Here is a 16837-nt window from a genome sequence, read left to right as displayed (position 1 = left end):
GGGGGGGAGAGGGAGACAGATACAGAGAGAGAGAAAGAGAGAGAGAGAGAGTTATTATAGTACACACTGTCAAAATGAACGGATGTATAACGTTTTCATTGGTCGGGGATCCTTGACAGCTTCGGTTATTGATGAGAAAATAATGATAACCTTCAGGTACGGCACAGATCACTCAATCACACCCGACTGTTTGCAATAAATGTAAAGAGAAAACAAATAAACAAGCCTGGGGGCTTTTTTTCGAGTTGGGGGAAAATAACGATGCAAACCAAACTTGGTCATCCTTTGTGTGCCGCATCCATTGAAATACGTCAAGTATTGACTTTGAATCTCAGTCAACTTGATATCTCGCTTAAAACAGGGGGATTTCAGTATTTTATTACATGTGTGTGGGTGTGTGCATGTGTGTGTGTGTGTGTGTGTGTGTGTGTGTGTGTGTGTGTGTGTTTGTGTGTTACAGGTGAGGTTTTTCTCCATTTTTGGATGCATAATGTCCCATTCCATTTGTGTATGGCCCTGTAACAGAAACTTTTGCGCAATGGATACATTCATTTCCCCGGCAAGGAAAAAATACATGACGTTTGATAACAGGAAATTTGGAAATTTTTGTTTTGATGACAATTATTTATTATTACTTCACACAATGAATGATTTTTTATTTTTACAGAGGCCCTCTGGGTTAGAAAGGTCTAAAAGTGTTTGCATTGCAAATAAGCAAAAACCTCACTAGAAACATCACCATTTGTTTAATTCTAAACAGAACAGTATCCTGCTTCAGTGCCCGTCTCACGAACAGAGTGACGGTGTACTTGAAGCTTCATCCAGCAACACATGGCATTTGCCTTGGTATCGCGACACAGAACAGTACACGTCGAGTTTCCATTGTCCATACCGACGTTGTGTCTGATACGCTTATTTTCTTGACAGCATCTTTTTCTTGCCAGGCTCTGTGGGCTCGAGCAACATCGAGCTTGCTGCTCCGCGGGAGGTACAGTTCGTAGCTTTGCCCCTTGACACAGATTACACTGGTCTTTTCAGGGCACATTGTCAGAAAAGTTGTGCTGATTTAATATTTATTTTGCCGGAACTTCGTCAGCCCACTTGCTTGCACATACTATTGTTTCCTTGACTGCCCGTGTGCAATAATCATCAAACATATCAGACACTTTTGTTCCAGGAAAAGAAACTTCCTGTTTTTATACGACTCTGAGCTCCTACAGTAGGGCGAGTCAACTGTTGGTATTTTCTTCATGCAATCATTATAAGAAATTCAAGGAATTTTATGACCTATGACAAATAAAACATGGTGATCATAAAACTGAACTGCATTTGAGTGATCATGACTGCGATGACCATTCGGTGGATTGATTTATAATGATGAACAATAGCAGTCATTCACAATTTAGAAGGGCTACTACATTTCTATTCAGGACTTAACTTCACAGGAAAACTTTAAAAAAAGGCAAGACACTATAATAAATAAAAAAACTGACTAGAACAGTGTAGGTAACTATTCTTCATTGGCTCATAGTGATAAAAAAACAACTAAACTAAATGTTTCACATATTCACTTACCCGTAAAAACATTTCCAGAGAATGAATGACATGGCACCTTTCATTAACTAAAAAAGTATTCACTTTACACTCATAAAATTGGTATGCTCGTCTTATTAAAAAAGGCCACGCAAAAGGTGGATTGAGGGAATCAAGGAAACCCTGAGATAACATAATATCACAACTGAAAGAACTGAGCAGCTGTCCTACCATAGAAAACTGCATCTCCCCTCGGCGCTTAACAGCAACAGAGGATGAAAGAGTAAAAGTAAAAAAGTAACTAAACCAGATCCCAACAAATCCTGCCACGTCAGGAGAAGAACCAAATCAGTCACAAGTCAATCTACATAATAGTATTGTAAAAGAAAAAATTCCCCTCCCCCCACCCCCCAAAAAAAGGAGAGAGAAAAGACTCCCCCCCCCTCACGCTAAAACAAAAACAACAAAAATAAACCAATATGGGACCAAAAAACAAAATACCCCATTGAATTGAAGCAACTAGTAATAGAGTACACAAGATACACCACTCCCTTAAAAGGTGCCCTCCACCGTCAATGTGCTTTAAAGAGTTTAACACGGATGAAAATGTTGCCACATGACCTTCGTGAGGGTGTTTAGTTCCAATTCTCAAATAGAAGCATGATCCAGCCTCCAGAATCATCTTTGCTTCTCTCTTTTGAAATACAAGATATGTCAGATTTTGAATGTTTAAAGCAGGCCTTGTGGCTTATAAACATTCTTGCCTGGCTCGAATCACAATCAGTCATTCATCATTAATATCGATGCAAAGCCAAAGAAGAAGGTCACTCTCTGTACAAACAGCTTAATACGTGCATTTCATAGGTACACTGTACCATTTCTCATGTTGTTAAGGACGCATTGTTTCTTTTCTCACTCTCAGGTAGAGCGATTCGTCTAACCGAACAAACTTTTTTACACCTCATACTATATCAACCTACCAGTAAGAGTAACATTTCTTAAACCAAAAATGTGACAATAATAAATAATGATAATAAACAGCATTTGTTTAGCACATATCCCAACTCAATAGCAAGCTGTTCGCACGATACAATCAATATTACTACCCAAGCAGACCTGAGATCATTTAGAAACATTCTTGGCTTCCCAGGAAGCGAACAGTGCAAGCTGCTGATTAAGCACTTAAACACTAACAACCGACAAGATCTTTCATTAGCTGGGTACACATTCCCAACTGGATGAAGTGAGGGAAATTCATGTAAACCACCTTTCCCAAGGATACAACGTCGGGCCCCTGACAAGGTTCAAACTCATAACCTTCTGAAAGCTTTATCAGTAGAAGGGCCATGCCACTTCATCTTAGAACATATAGTTTGCACAGGACAGAATTTGTATTGCTGTTCTATGAATGTTTATTCACAGTGATACTTCCGTGCTTTTGCAGCTAATTTTGGTGGGTGTTGCAGTCAACTTCGGCCAATATTACTTGTTATACATTCAAATACAGAGAATATAATAGAATTAGGCACACTTTAAATGACTCACTGCTTCTGATTGATTGGGTAGATGTTTTACGGCACTATCGACACAATTTTGGTCATTTAAGCGCCATCAGGTTTCACCGCTACAAAATCAGACGTGTTTTTAATAAGAGTCTTTCGGAGCTCGCAACCGCAAACGATCACACTATTTCTATTATGCTAAAAAGACGAACAAACATTTATAAAAAAATTTTTTGTGTAAATATGGAAAAGGTTTATTTACATTTGTATATACAATACAAATCTCAGTGTATGTATATATACACCGACAACGACAACTATATATTTTCACATTTTATTAAACAGTTCAATTTCTTTTATAAAACTTAAAATTCTTCTAGGTTCTATGATGTTAAAAAGGGTCTTAATATCTTTACATTTAAAATATTTATCACGGACATAATTAAAGTCGACACATTCCATTAGGATGTGCCGAACTGTGAAATCTGTGTTGCACGCCACGCAAAAAGGAGCTTCCTCTCCTTCGAGCAAATGCTTGTGCGTGACGTGCGTGTGTCCTATTTTTAGTCGGGTAAAAATTACTTTTTCCCTTCGTGGTAGAGAAAATGGTTTCCTGGGCGTAAGTTTCGGTTGAATGTAATGGAGTTTGTTGTGTATTTGTTGATTCCAACTTTGGGACCAGGAGGATGTGATGTGTTCTTTTACTTTCGGTTTCATGTCAGAGAAAGGGATTTTACTATTTTTGTTTTCAGGTAGTTTTAGAGATTCTTTGGCAAATTGGTCAACGGCTTCGTTGCCATCAATGCCTACATGGCTTGGAAGCCAAGCTATTGTAATAGTTTTTCCAGACTGATGTAGAAAATGCAGTTTAATGATAAGTTTCAAAATTCTGTTGTCGGAGGTGTCAGAGCGCTCTAAAGATTTCAGACAAGAGAGAGAGTCTGAAAGGATTAGGAAGGTAGACTTGGTTGATTGATCTATAATATTTAGGGCCATTTCAAGAGCTGTAGCCTCAGCAGTGTAGACTGAGGCTTCTGGATGGAGTTTCCTTAAGCTTAAGCTGTGTGGCGATGCAAGGGCAGCAGCTCCTACTGCGGAGTCATTTTTGGATCCGTCTGTAAAGAGTTTCTCTGCTTCAGGGTATCTATTTATTAGCTGTTTGTATGAGTTTAAGTATGTAGTTTTGTCTGTAGACTTTTTGTTGTGTTTTTCAAGACTAGTATCTATGTTTGGTTTGGTTAAATGCCATGGAGGTATGCTGGACATGGCAAAGGGCTCGATTATGTCTTCAGAAAAATCAATGTCTTTGAGATCGTTCTGGATTCTTATTCCGAAAGGGCTTACTTTATTTCTTAAGGAGGATATAGTTTTTAGGTCTTCGGGAAGGCCAAAGAAACATAATTTGTGGGCTGGGTTTTGGGGTACTGAGCTAAGTTTCAAAGCGTACTGCAAAGAGAGTTTTTTCCTTCTAAGTTCCAAAGATGGTTCATGTGATTCTGCCTGTAAACTTTCTACAGGTGAAGTACGGAAAGCGCCCAGGGCAAGGCGAAGGCCTTGGTTCTGAACAGGGTCTAAAATTTTAAGGTAAGACTTTCTGGCTGATCCGTAAACAGGACTGGCATAGTCCAGCTTGGAACGGACAAGAGAACGGTAAAGTTGAAGGAGTATTTCAGTATCTCCTCCCCATTCAGGATTGGATAATACTTTTAAGGCGTTGAGAGCACTCTGGCACCTCGTCTTTAGGTCTTTCAAGTGTGGTAGGAAAGAAAGTTTATTGTCGAAGATTACGCCCAGGAAATGAGCTTGTTTTTTAACAGGAATTTTCTCTCCAAACAAATATAAGTCTGGTTGTCGCACACACTTGTGCGACAGACAAAAATGCACACAGTTTGTTTTTACTGTGGAAAATTTGAACCCGTGCCCGTTTGCCCAAGTTTCCAGTTTATGGAGTTGAAGCTGAAGCTGGCGTTCAATGTGATCTATTTTGGATTTGGATTTATAGCAAATCAGGAAGTCGTCAACATAAAGTGAGCAGTCAATATTGTTTTGAAGGGTTTTTGTGATGGAATTTATTTTGATTTCGAAAAGAATGGGCGATAAGATGCTTCCCTGGGGACGCCTTCTTCTTGGGTGTGTAAATTTGATAATGTTGAACCTACTTTTACTTGAAATGATCGATCTTTCAAAAAGTTTCGTATAAATTCTGGAAGATTTCCGCGTAAGCCCAAGTCATGCAGGTCTTTCAGAATACCATGTTTCCATGTGGTGTCGAATGCTTTTTCTAAGTCGAAAAAAATAGCCACAAGGTGCTCTTTTCGAATGAAAGCTTCCCGAATGAAAGTTTCAAGTCGGACGAGATGGTCAATAGTAGAGCGATTTTTGCGAAAACCGCATTGAAAATTGGATAAGGAGTTTGAGGTTTCGAGAAACCACATTAGACGTTTGTTAATAAGTTTTTCCATAAGTTTACAGAAACAGTTTGTAAGGGCTATGGGACGGTAGTTTGAAGGGTTAGAGTGATCTTTTCCTGGTTTTGGGATTGGTATAACAGTGGCAAGACGCCAACTGTTCGGAAATTGTTGAGAATGCCAGAGTTCATTGTAAATATCAAGGAGTAATAGGAGTGTTTCGTCTGGAAGACGTTTGATGATTTCGTTGTGCATTTGATCAGGGCCTGGAGCTGTGTTTGATAGTTCTGCAATATTACATTTTAATTCGTTAAGAGAAAAGCTGCAATTATAGTGTTCTTCATTTGAAGAGGTAAAATCAACAGTTGTCTTTTCAGAAGACATTTTTACTTTTTGGAATTCAGGGTTGTAATTGTGGGTAGAGGAATTTCCGGAGAGAGTTGATGCTATACAGTCAGCAACTGTTTTTTCGGTTTCTACGAAGGAGTTATTCGGTTTCAGGATGTGTTTGATTGTGTCTTTTTTAGTACCTTTTAATTTCTTTATCATCTTACAGACTTTGTGCATTGGTGTGTTGTTGTTGATTTTTGAGACATAATTTCGAAAAGATGTTTTCTTGGCTGTTCTGATTTTTCTGCGTGCTTGGGCTCGCGCAATTTTGAAATTAATGAGGTCTTCGTTAGTTTTAGAGTTGACGAACTTCCTGAGAGCTGATTTTTTGGCCGCAACAGCTTTTTGGCAGTCTTCAGTGAACCAACATTTATTTCTTCGGGGTTTGGTGGATAATTTTGGTATGTGTTTTTGAACGATCTCGAGAAGGGTTTCATGAAATCGTTCAAACGTTTGTGTTTGTGTTTGAGATGGATTGAGTTTCTCCAGACATTCCACGTGAAACCCATCCCAGTCCGCTCTTTTAAGATTGAAACGGTCTGGGATAGGAGTTCGGTGTGGAATGTCTGGAATTAGGGTGATGGGGAAGTGGTCCGATCCGTGTGGGTCGTCCAGGACCGACCACTGAAAGTCTGGAATTAGGTCAGGATCACAAAGGGTTAAATCTATGGATGAAACGTTTAGGTTATTTGAATTTTGAAATGTTGGGGAATTGTCGTTAAAAATACTAGTACTGGTTTTTATTAAGAAATCTTCTATGATTTTACCTTTAGTATCAGTTGGTTCATTTCCCCAAAGAGGGCTATGGGCATTAAAATCTCCCAACATGATGAAGGGTTGTGGGAGCTGTTCTCTGAGGTTTATTAGTTCTCTTAAAGATAGAGGATAATTTGGGGGGATGTATATTGAACAGATAGTTATAGGACGGTGTAGGGTGACCCTGACCGCAACTGCTTGAAGTGTTGTGTTTAGTTGTATTTGTCTGTGTAGTGTTTGGTTATTTATTAAAATGGAGTTGCCCCCAGAGGCGATTTGGTTGTCGGTGTATATTTGGTTGTAAGTTTGATAGTTTTTTAATGTGAATGTGGGTGTTTGTAATTTTGTTTCTTGTAGACAGATTACATTTGGGGTGTGTGAGGTCAAAAGATAAGAGAGTTCTGCCTGGTTTGCACGCAAACCGCGAATGTTCCACTGAAGAACTGCCATTTTAAATTATTTTGAAGGCACGGGTTCGATACATTTTTTTTGGGTCGTTGGTGACCTTTGTCTTTGTTTTGTTTTGCTGCGGTCACGGTGGACCGCAGCCTTTTTTGAGGGAGAGTGTGGAGGGGGAGGAGGACCGGAGTCCTGAATGCGGGTACAGGGGGGGGAGCGGGTGCGGGGAGTGGGTGGAGGGGCTTTATTGGATGAAGGATGATGGGATGGAGGTTGAAGCAATGAGGGTGTAGGATGTGGTGATTTGTGTGAGGATGATGATGGGGAGGATGTTGTGGGTGAAGATGATGGGGGTGATGATGAGAATGATGAGGGTGAGGATGATGAAGGGGATGAGGATGAAGAAGATGGCTGAGAGGGCGGTGATGAAGAGGGGGTGTGGGGAGATGGCGTATGGAGAGAGGGAGAGATAGGAGTGGAGGAAGGGGACTCCATGTCCTCCTCCGTCTCCAGACTGGAGTGTTGATTTTTGCAGGTGTTCTGCTTTCTATTTGTCTGAAGGACCTTTCGGGTTGGGTTTACTGACCCTGGGACAGTCTTCAGGACTTCTGAATATGTTTTTGTTGTATTCTTTGGCGTCGATCCTTTTGGGTATAGCGTTGCTCTTGCTTGAGCGAACGTTCCGCCGTACTGGGCCCTATGTGTGAGGATGGCTTTCTCCTGACACGACCTCGGACACTCCGTCGAAGATGCAGAGTGACCCCCCTGTCGACAATTTGGGCACCAGGGATCTGCAGAGCAGGTCTCCCCAGAGTGTCCCTCCTTGCCGTAGCGAGGACACGCTGCGCCACGACGACAGCGTAGCTGTGTGTGTCCGAAGCGCTGACAGTTGAAACAGCGCATCGGTTTCGGTATATATGGTCTAACTTCGAGTTCTAAGTATGCGATGTCTAATTTTGTTGGTGGTGTGGGTGTGTTGAAGGTAAGGATCCACGTGTTGGTACAGATTTCCTTGCCATCCCGCCGTATTTTGATACGACGAGCATGGACAATTCCATCGACCTCCTGAACCATTTCTTCTTCGGTACAGCCGTAGAGCTCTCGGCTTTTGATGACACCCTTGGATGTGTTCAGACTCCTGTGAGGCTGAACACATACAGGGATGCCACCAAACGAGGTGCAGGCCAACAGTTTGCCTGATTCAATGCTGGAACTGACTTGTATCAGGAGGTCCGTGGATCCTAGATTTTTTATATATTTTGGCTTGTAAATACCGAAATGTTTGAGTGATTTGTGAATTTTGAAGACGCTTAATGTAGTCAGATTTGTGTCTTGTTTTTCATCTTTTGGGGAGATCACCAAAAATGGTGACCACCCCAACGATGTTCTCTTGGGTATGTCCCAGATGCTGACATTGTCAGCATCTTCGCCCGAAAGGCCCTTCTTTCTTTTGCCCAGGCCAGGAGTTGCACCTGCTTCTCCTGTCTGGGACTTGTTGGGAATTGGGGTGGGAGAAATGTTTTTGGTTGAATCCATGTGTATTTTGTCTTTTATTTCATCTCCAGGGCTCCCCACCCGCCACCGAGTCCAACAAGGGGACACCGCTCGGAAGTCCATAGCTGGTGTCAGGGCTACCCTGGAGGTATACTCCCAATCAGACGGCAAGAAATCTTGCCTTCTAACCAAGATTGGCCAAAACCGGTTCTATGTACCGGTCGCAACCGATTGAGTGCAGTAGGCCACTGCACCCGCCCGTCTAGACCGAATCCAGGGCCAAAGTGCCGTGTTGGTGAGGAAAGCCACACCTCAGCCACCAGGGTCCCCTTCTCCGGTCGTACGGGTCGCACCCCACGGTCAACGGGGTGCCTCGCGTTGCGGGGGTTTGGTGTCTATTCTTTGCTGGACCGGACCTTCGGTCGACAGAATGGAAAGAAAGATAGATGGATAGAAGACATAGCAAGAGCGGACAAAAGATGCCACCCCTACGTCAGAGAGCTAGTGACGTACGAGTGGCATCCCACCAGCGGGGGGGGGGGTTACACCCCCTGTTGATGGGACAGCCAACTATTTTTATTTTATTCCCCGGTCAGCTCGGGGAAGGACGAAAGAAGAAGGAAGAAAGACGATAGAAGACAGACGATACACCAAAGCAAGTGTCGCCCATGTGCACCTGAGCGTAGATGTCCATGGGCGACAAATCGCCAGTGAAGGGGTTGCACCTGCTGGCGGTGCAGTGGGTCTATTTATATCCCCCCGACCCACTGGGGGTGTCACTGCTTCTGAGTCAACAGGTAACAACAACAATTGTATCAACAGATAATAACAACAAAAATTGTATCAACAGATAACCACAACATGTACATGAGTATATGTAACAGGATCTAAAAAAATAAAATGATATCACATACTGTGGGATACATGATGTACGAATAAAAAAAGTAACTCAAAGAAATGAATCCAGTAAGTCCAAACATTAAGCATAAAAATCATCATTCAAATCAAAACTGCAAATGCTTTACGCCTCCATTAATAATTTCAGTTAATTTAGGAGGCTGGCAACTTCCACCCAGATCGCTTGTCGGGGCCTACTTGATTCATGATGGATACAAACTACATAGCAGTGCAAAGACAGTGAAACTCAATAAAATATTTTCGCCACAATGGCACCAAATAAGCAAAAATAAACTGCTGTACAATAAAAGTGACATTTTTCAACAGTAATGCAAATACCGAAAATAAGCACTAGATTCTGTTCATTCACAGAAAACCAATAACCACACAACAAATCTGATGGTTTTTAACTTTTATGTCAATATAAGGAAAGCAAGCACACATTTTCAAAAATTTTGTCTATCCAGTTGAATGATCTGTCGGAAAAAAGTCCAGTCTCTGATCACACAATTCGTGATTCTTTGGCCATCTGATAAAACTGGGACTGTGTGTCGGCGAGCAGGCTGGCTGGGGTGTCAAACTCCACCAGCTGACCCCGGTCCAGAACCATGACTCTGAGGATGCAGGGAGAAACTGGTTAGAAGAGGCAACATAAGAACTTTGTTTGAGAAAAAAGAAGCTCACTGACACAATAATGGTAATTTAGTGCTGGGAAAGAGCAATATTGATAGACATAAACAACAATGAGTAAAATAAGAAAAAAAGAAGTTGAATGTACCAGTGGAACCCTCCAACCACCCTCAACATGAGAGCATTAGGATCATATTCAGAAAAAACCCAATATGAAACAATGTAGAGGTTCCCCTTCAGCCTAAGTGGGCACTGATCCATAATGACATGCTTGTGTTTGTGCTGTACTGGTACACACTTTCATGTGTTATGATGATCCTGTTTTGGCAACTTAGGACAATGCCAGACAGAACAAGTCTGTTTTAGCGAGAGCAGGGAAGAGTTAATGTTCGGCTTTCAGCTGAGTCATCTTGCTTCGCTTCAGATATTGCATGTAAAAACTTCACCACTATCTTTCTTTCTCATCTTGTGACAGGTCTTGAATTCCTTCATCCACTGACTACAATTTTCTGCCATCTGTTCACAGATACAGAAGCTGATCTTGAATGAAGTCATGTTCTTCTTGCAGTTATTTTTGTACTTGAGTACAGGTGGAACTTTTCCCTCATTCTTCCATCTTTTATCTCCCTGTAGACTAAGTCTTCTAGTAATTACTTGTAGGGGGCAGTTGGAGGGTGCCACTGGTATGTCTACCTTTTCTCCCCCCTCTGTTGTTTCTGTCTGTCTTGCTTCTTCCTTGCACCAAATAACTGTTCTTGCGTCTATGTGCTTCTCTTTACTCAAACTCAACCACTTGTTGTGTCTCTTTTCTCTCCACTTGTTTGCTCTTGTCTACATTTGTTTGAGAACTGTCCTCTTGTTGTGATTATGTGTGAATCTCAGAATATACTCACTCAACTCATTGTGAGTCAGTGTAATAAAAGTCCCCAAGGAGTCAATATGAAAAAAAAAATCATTTTTCTATGCAGTGCACCTAAATTTCTCAGTGAAAACCTGATGTTTCTGTGACAGTGTATAACACTTGACACTCTAAACCCAGCACAAGGAAAAGCTAAACATGCACATTTTCCCCCACAATTATTTTGTCAATCACGACAGAACATACCATAAACATTCTCATTTCTGAGAAGGAACATGTATCATTAACAATAATGAAAAAAGTCATTGAAGTCTATACATTTATGCTAAATTTGAAAAGCATTGCACACTACGTTTTTTGTCTAAAGATTAGGTGAGACAGACAGCAGCTACATAATGGAAATGAAAGCATCTCTAAATAAAAAAATAAAAACAAATGAACAGGATTAATTGTTAATCATGTATTTGCTCATGTCATATCAGCACACTGGTACTTCCTCATTACTGATTATTATTAGATACAAGGAAACCACATTATAATGATTTTGAACATCATAGTCAAGGTCTGTATTAGCCAAAAAGAGTCAAAATATGAAATGGGACTTGGGGTTTCAGAAAAAGAACAATCCATCTGATGATAGTACATTTTAAAGTCTTGTACTTTATACTGAAGTTTTACTGTAATGCAAAAACTTCTTACTTGTCGTAGTCAAGAATAGTATGAAGCCTGTGAGCAATGGTGAGCACAGTGCAGGATTTGAACTCTTCCCTTATAGTCTTCTGGATGAGCTCATCTGTTTCCATGTCAACAGCTGCTGTTGCCTCATCAAGGACCAGAATCTTTGGCTGTCTCAACAGGGCTCGGGCCAGGCATACCAATTGACGCTGTCCAACACTGGGGGCACAGAAAATATCTTATATATCGTCGCTGTCAGACACAAGCAGTGTATCTCCCAAATTAGAATAAACGCTCCTTTCGTCTGAAATTATGTTATTCACAACTGTACTTACAACTGGTTACGCTATAATAAATATAACTATAACCATATACCTCCCAAATTAGGTCAAACACTTCTCTTGTCTGAAGGTATGTTATTTACCACCGTAATTACAATCGGTGATACTATAGTAAATAAAAACATGCTACACAAAATTTTGAGCAATCCTTGAAGATAAAAAGGTCCTATACCCATCTTCTGTTAGGTCTTGCACTTCCTTTCTTGCCTTATTATTCTTTATACTTCTTCACTCTTTATTCTCTGGCAACAGGATATTCTTAGAGTTCTAGCGATCAAATTGAGATAATTCATGATACTTTGTCCCCAATGCTTCAGCTATTGTCAGTGATTTTCCTGTTTAATTTTCTTCTGCATTGCTATCTCTATTGCCTTTTAGCCTCTTGACAGATTATCTTAAAGCAGTACCCATAAAAAAGATTGAAATAGAGAAAGTAGACTGCTCAAGTACTACATCTCTCCTTTCAGATCTTGACCTCCTTGATATGCTCCAAATGAGAGAAATCATCATTATGTTTGAAATCAAGGAAGATGTAGGGGTGTGTCTTACTGTTTTTTTAGTACTGCTAAAATCAAATGATTAAAATGTAAGCAATACCAACTTGTAAGTGATGATAGTTAAAAGTTTGTCAAATCTCCTTTCTCCCCGTCAAATCAAATTGTCGTTTTTCAAAGGTTGTGTTTTTACACACCCCATCCACACAATTTAGGTGAGCCCTGGCACATGAATGGTTACAATGAATGTAGCGCCAAAGGGGTTAAGCAAACTCAAGCATTGCTCTACTTGTCGTCACCGACCTGAGATTCTCCCCGCCTTCCTCCACGGCAAACTGGAGGTCACATGACATGCCGCTGTTCTTGTTGCAGAAATGGCTGTTCCTTAATGCTTGCTCCGCCGCCGTGTTGGGGAACCAGCCCAGGGGGTCAAGGTTCATCCACAAGGTCCCGCTGAACAACACTGGGTCCTTGGGGGGGGGGGGGGGGGGGGGGAGAGAGAAAATTTCAAGGTGTTTTGTGTTTTTTGGGGTAAGAGTTTTACATCGCTCGCAACTGCATAAGGTCATTTGAGAGTGCTGTCAACGTGTTAGAGGATGAGTAAGTTCAGTAGACACATAGTGGAGGTTTCTGGGGAGGGGGGGGGGGGGGGGGGGAAGTTTAGTTTTAGTGCTGTTAGAGCACTATAAGGGCACGAAAGTGATGATAATTAGAAGTATTTGTCATCATCGTCCAGTGCCAGATCTGCGACAGACATCGATGAACATGGTTTTCCATTCATTCCTTTGCTCGGATGCTCTCAAAAAAGCTGTGTTTCCCTGATCTTTCCCAGTTACCCATTTGTTTAGGTTCCCTAAGTAGGTTGCTCTGGGCCTACCCCTGCCTCCTTTGCCTTCAATTTTGCCAGTGAGAGCTAGATGTTCAAGACCCTTATGTCTATTCAGGTGTCCCAAAAACTGCATTTGTCTTTTCCTGATTGTTTTTAACATTGAGCATCCCATGTGGGCTTCATCAGGCACTACCTCATATGATGTCTTTTCCTTCCACAATACTCTTAGCAGTCTCCTAAGAAACCACATTTCTGTTGCTTCTATTTTATTTTCACTGTCTTTGGTGATTGTCCAGCATTCACAGCCAATATAGAAGGGTTGACCATACACAGCATATCAGAGCTTTCATTTTGGTGGTCATTGAGACGTTTCTATTTTCCAGGATTGCGCTTATTCTATTGAAACTAGCCTTAGCCATTGTAATTCTCCGTTTTATTTCTGGGGAACATTTGGTATCAAAAGTTATTATATATCCTAGATATTTAAACCGTTGAACTTGTTTAATCTTTTTACCTTTGCTAATGAGATTACAACTAGGATTTGCTGCTTTTAGAAGTGTTACAAGTGTAAAAACTCATTCACATTAGGAGCGATAACGACGACAGGTATTTGATAGGACAGAAGGAGCAAGCTGTATCCAGGCACATGCTAACCACTCACAGACGGCAAGGGATGTTACGGTGTTGTAGTGAGAGTAAGTTCAGTAGACACAGTAAGGTAATGAGGGGAATCATAGTTGAGGGAAGGGGGAGGAGAGGATGATATTACGGTGTTCGAATTTGAGTAACTTCAGTTAACACATTGGGTGAAGAGGGAATCATTATTCATTGGTAATGGGCTTATGGGCTTGTATCCACATGAAAGGATGACTTATCATGAGGAAAGGATTGTGCTCTGGGCTGCTCCCTCAGGTTGACCAGCTCAAAACTTAAATTTGTTAATCAAGTCAGACGAGGAGCTAGGGTGAAGAGAATCAATATTCATTTAAAGATTTATTTTCATAATAAGTCAAACACTACTGATCATAATATTGATGGTGATGAGGATAATAACTATAATAATAATAATAATAATAAAATTATTGCATTTATAATGCACATATCCATGCTCTATAACATGCTCCATAGATTAATATCAAGAGGTAAGCCCAGGATAGGGAAAGGTGGATGCAGAGTGATGAGAAAGGCAGTGACAAAGATGATAATGTTGCCAAAAAACAATTAAGAAAAAAATATCTGGAGAAAGTGATTTTAAAGCTAAAGCAAATCAAGATAACTTTGATATTGATATATCTAAGATGGAATGGAATGTCTGCATACTTACCTGAGGTAAAATAGTGAGGTGTCGCCGCAGGTCAGAAAGGCTGACCTTGGTCGTGTCGACGCCGTCGATGAACACGGTTCCTGCGCTGGGCTCTATCAGGCGGAACAATGCTATGAGAAGGGAGGATTTACCTGCTCCTGTCCTGCCCACAATCCCAATCTGGGGACACCACAGATACTTTTCCTAACTTTTTGACCAAGCCAGTGTGTTCCTTATCCTTAACAAAAAGTATGTTACCTATTCTTCAAGATTTGATGAGTTGCAATTCTTTAGCTATTACAGAAAGTTCCTTATAGCCAGTCCCCTTGTTCCTGTATAGATCTGTCAGTTATAACAGTGAAAACATGGGTGTCTGTGGTGTAGTGGTTAGGTGCTTTGCTGTCACATGCAAGAGACCCCGGGTTGATTTGCTAGTGGCAAGAATTTGTTTTACAGTATCTTGCTCTTTTTGCAGGAATGTTATACCCCTCTCTGCTCAGGCTAGTCCTGACAGCAGGGTTAAAACATCTACATTAAAGAAAAAATTTAAGAGAAAAAGAATGGAAACCAATGGCCCTCTCTTAGAAGGCAAATTCTTGTTCCTCCAATTGTCTTTACGAAAGGATCCCCCAGTACATGTGATAAAATACATGGTGATGTAAATGTGTGAATTTAAAATAGCACTTCAATCACACTTGAGGCTGCACAAGACAGTTGTTGGTCATTCCAGACAGAAAACATATGCTCGGACCTGCTTAAACAACCAACAGTCCAAGTCTATCATCCATGCGTACGACTACTTACTATTTGTATTTTCTATATATCATAATTACAGTGTCTCAGACATTCACTTGTCTTAGACGACTACTTTTTTCCTGATAACGGGTGCCCTTCTTGGACAATTTCGGCCGTAATTGTATGATGAGTAACCTTGACAGTAGCCTATAGTGGTGATAAAACTCTTTTTATAAATAACCAAAAATATCTGTGACAAGTGCATACGTATGCTTCACTGTCTCTCTCCTGACCTTTTCTCCATCTTGGATGCTGAAAGTCAGTTCTTTGAGCACAGGGTCGAGGCCGGGCCGATAACGGAGGCTGACCTTTTGGAACTCAATGTTGCCCGACTCAGGCCATGAGCGAGAACAGTCGGACTTCATCTGGTACTTTGAAGCCTGCGGGCAGAGGACAAAAATTATTTCACAGGAGGAAAAAAAAATCCCAAAAACATATTCAGAGGAAAAAAAAAAAATTTCCAACAAAATGAGAAATAAAAAATGTCTTAACTCTAGTACAAAGGAAAAAAGAAAGCAAAATTCCTTCAAGTCCAAAACAACACTTTACTATACAGCTTAAGTTAAATCAAGCTTCCACTGTGTGAATCTGAATGCAAGGTTCATTATGTCTTCTTGTCTTCCTCTGTCCATTGAGCAGCAGCAAATGGGTTCTCAGAATAGGTAGAAATAAACTACAGAGGAAAGCCAGAAGGCTGCATTTTGGATGCTGTAACACTATATAATCTTTTATTCTTTGAGGGAATACCATGATAAACCGCTAACTGGTATTACCCCATTCTTACAGATATAGAGTAAACTGGCGGAGATTTCTTCACTCTGGTGCACACACAAACAAATCTACTCTAATGGTCACCTGTTCAAGACAACGTTCTGTACAAAACGGCCACTTCCCACGACGCCCACCTGTCCTCTACAACTACTTTTCTCCTTGACAATGGGAGGCCCTCTTGGACAATTTTGACTATACCTCTGACGGAAGGTTACTGTACTGCAGGGTTCTTTCAAGAGACACGATATCCATCTCCAGCATGCTCGCAATTCGAACCTGAAGCTGCATCTGATCAGTGATCTAGTGAGAAGACAGAAACAAACAAAACATGTGATCTGTGATCTAACAAACAAAACATCTGATTGGTGATCTAGTGAGAAGACAGAAACAAACAAAACATGTGATCTGTGATCTGTGACCTAACAAACAAAACATCTGATTGGTGATCTAGTGAGAAAACAAGAATAAAAACACTATTATGATTGGCGATCTAGTGAGAGAACGAGAAAAGAGACACTATTAAATATCATGATTGGTGATTTAGTGAGAAAACGAGAACAAAGACATTGTCATGATTGGTGATTTAGTGAGAAAACGAGAACAAAGACATTGTCATGATTGGCGATTTAGTGAGAAAACGAGAACAAAGACATTGTCATGATTGGTGATTTAGTGAGAAAACGAGAACAAAGACATTGTCATGATTGGCGATTTAGTGAGAAAACGAGAACAAAGACATTGTCATGATTGGTGATTTAGTG

At 40.8% G+C, this 16837-nt stretch overlaps 2 protein-coding genes across 8 annotated transcripts in view; both read right to left on the bottom strand.

The window, feature by feature from the left end:
- Nucleotides 1-6972: 6972 nt before the first annotated feature.
- On the bottom strand, nucleotides 6973-8524 carry LOC118477432. Its single transcript, XM_035968892.1, has 2 exons — nucleotides 7575-8524; nucleotides 6973-6994 (listed from the first exon to the last, which is right to left on the bottom strand). The coding sequence occupies exons 1-2, from the start codon at nucleotides 8522-8524 to the stop codon at nucleotides 6973-6975; spliced, it is 972 nt and encodes a 323-aa protein (XP_035824785.1).
- A 775-nt stretch (nucleotides 8525-9299) lies between these two features.
- The window catches only part of LOC101863573 (multidrug resistance-associated protein 1), a 57945-nt gene continuing 50407 nt past the window's right edge, over nucleotides 9300-16837 (bottom strand). For 6 of the 7 annotated variants that reach the window (XM_005095047.3, XM_005095048.3, XM_035968884.1 and 3 more), the window contains 6 exons: nucleotides 16275-16376; nucleotides 15539-15685; nucleotides 14532-14690; nucleotides 12682-12848; nucleotides 11568-11762; nucleotides 9300-9993 (listed from right to left, as the gene is read on the bottom strand). In XM_005095047.3, coding sequence (XP_005095104.1) covers nucleotides 9882-9993; nucleotides 11568-11762; nucleotides 12682-12848; nucleotides 14532-14690; nucleotides 15539-15685; nucleotides 16275-16376 — 882 coding nt within the window. In that variant the 3' untranslated portion in view covers nucleotides 9300-9881. Of the gene's footprint in view, nucleotides 9994-11567; nucleotides 11763-12681; nucleotides 12849-14531; nucleotides 14691-15538; nucleotides 15686-16274; nucleotides 16377-16837 lie in introns of those variants that run through there. The other variant, XR_001184726.2, reaches the window with a different exon arrangement.

The sequence above is a fragment of the Aplysia californica genome, unplaced genomic scaffold, assembly GCF_000002075.1.
Source record: "Aplysia californica isolate F4 #8 unplaced genomic scaffold, AplCal3.0 scaffold00094, whole genome shotgun sequence".
NCBI classification, from domain to species: Eukaryota; Metazoa; Mollusca; class Gastropoda; order Aplysiida; family Aplysiidae; genus Aplysia; species Aplysia californica.
This window is presented reverse-complemented; position numbering and strand designations above follow the sequence as displayed.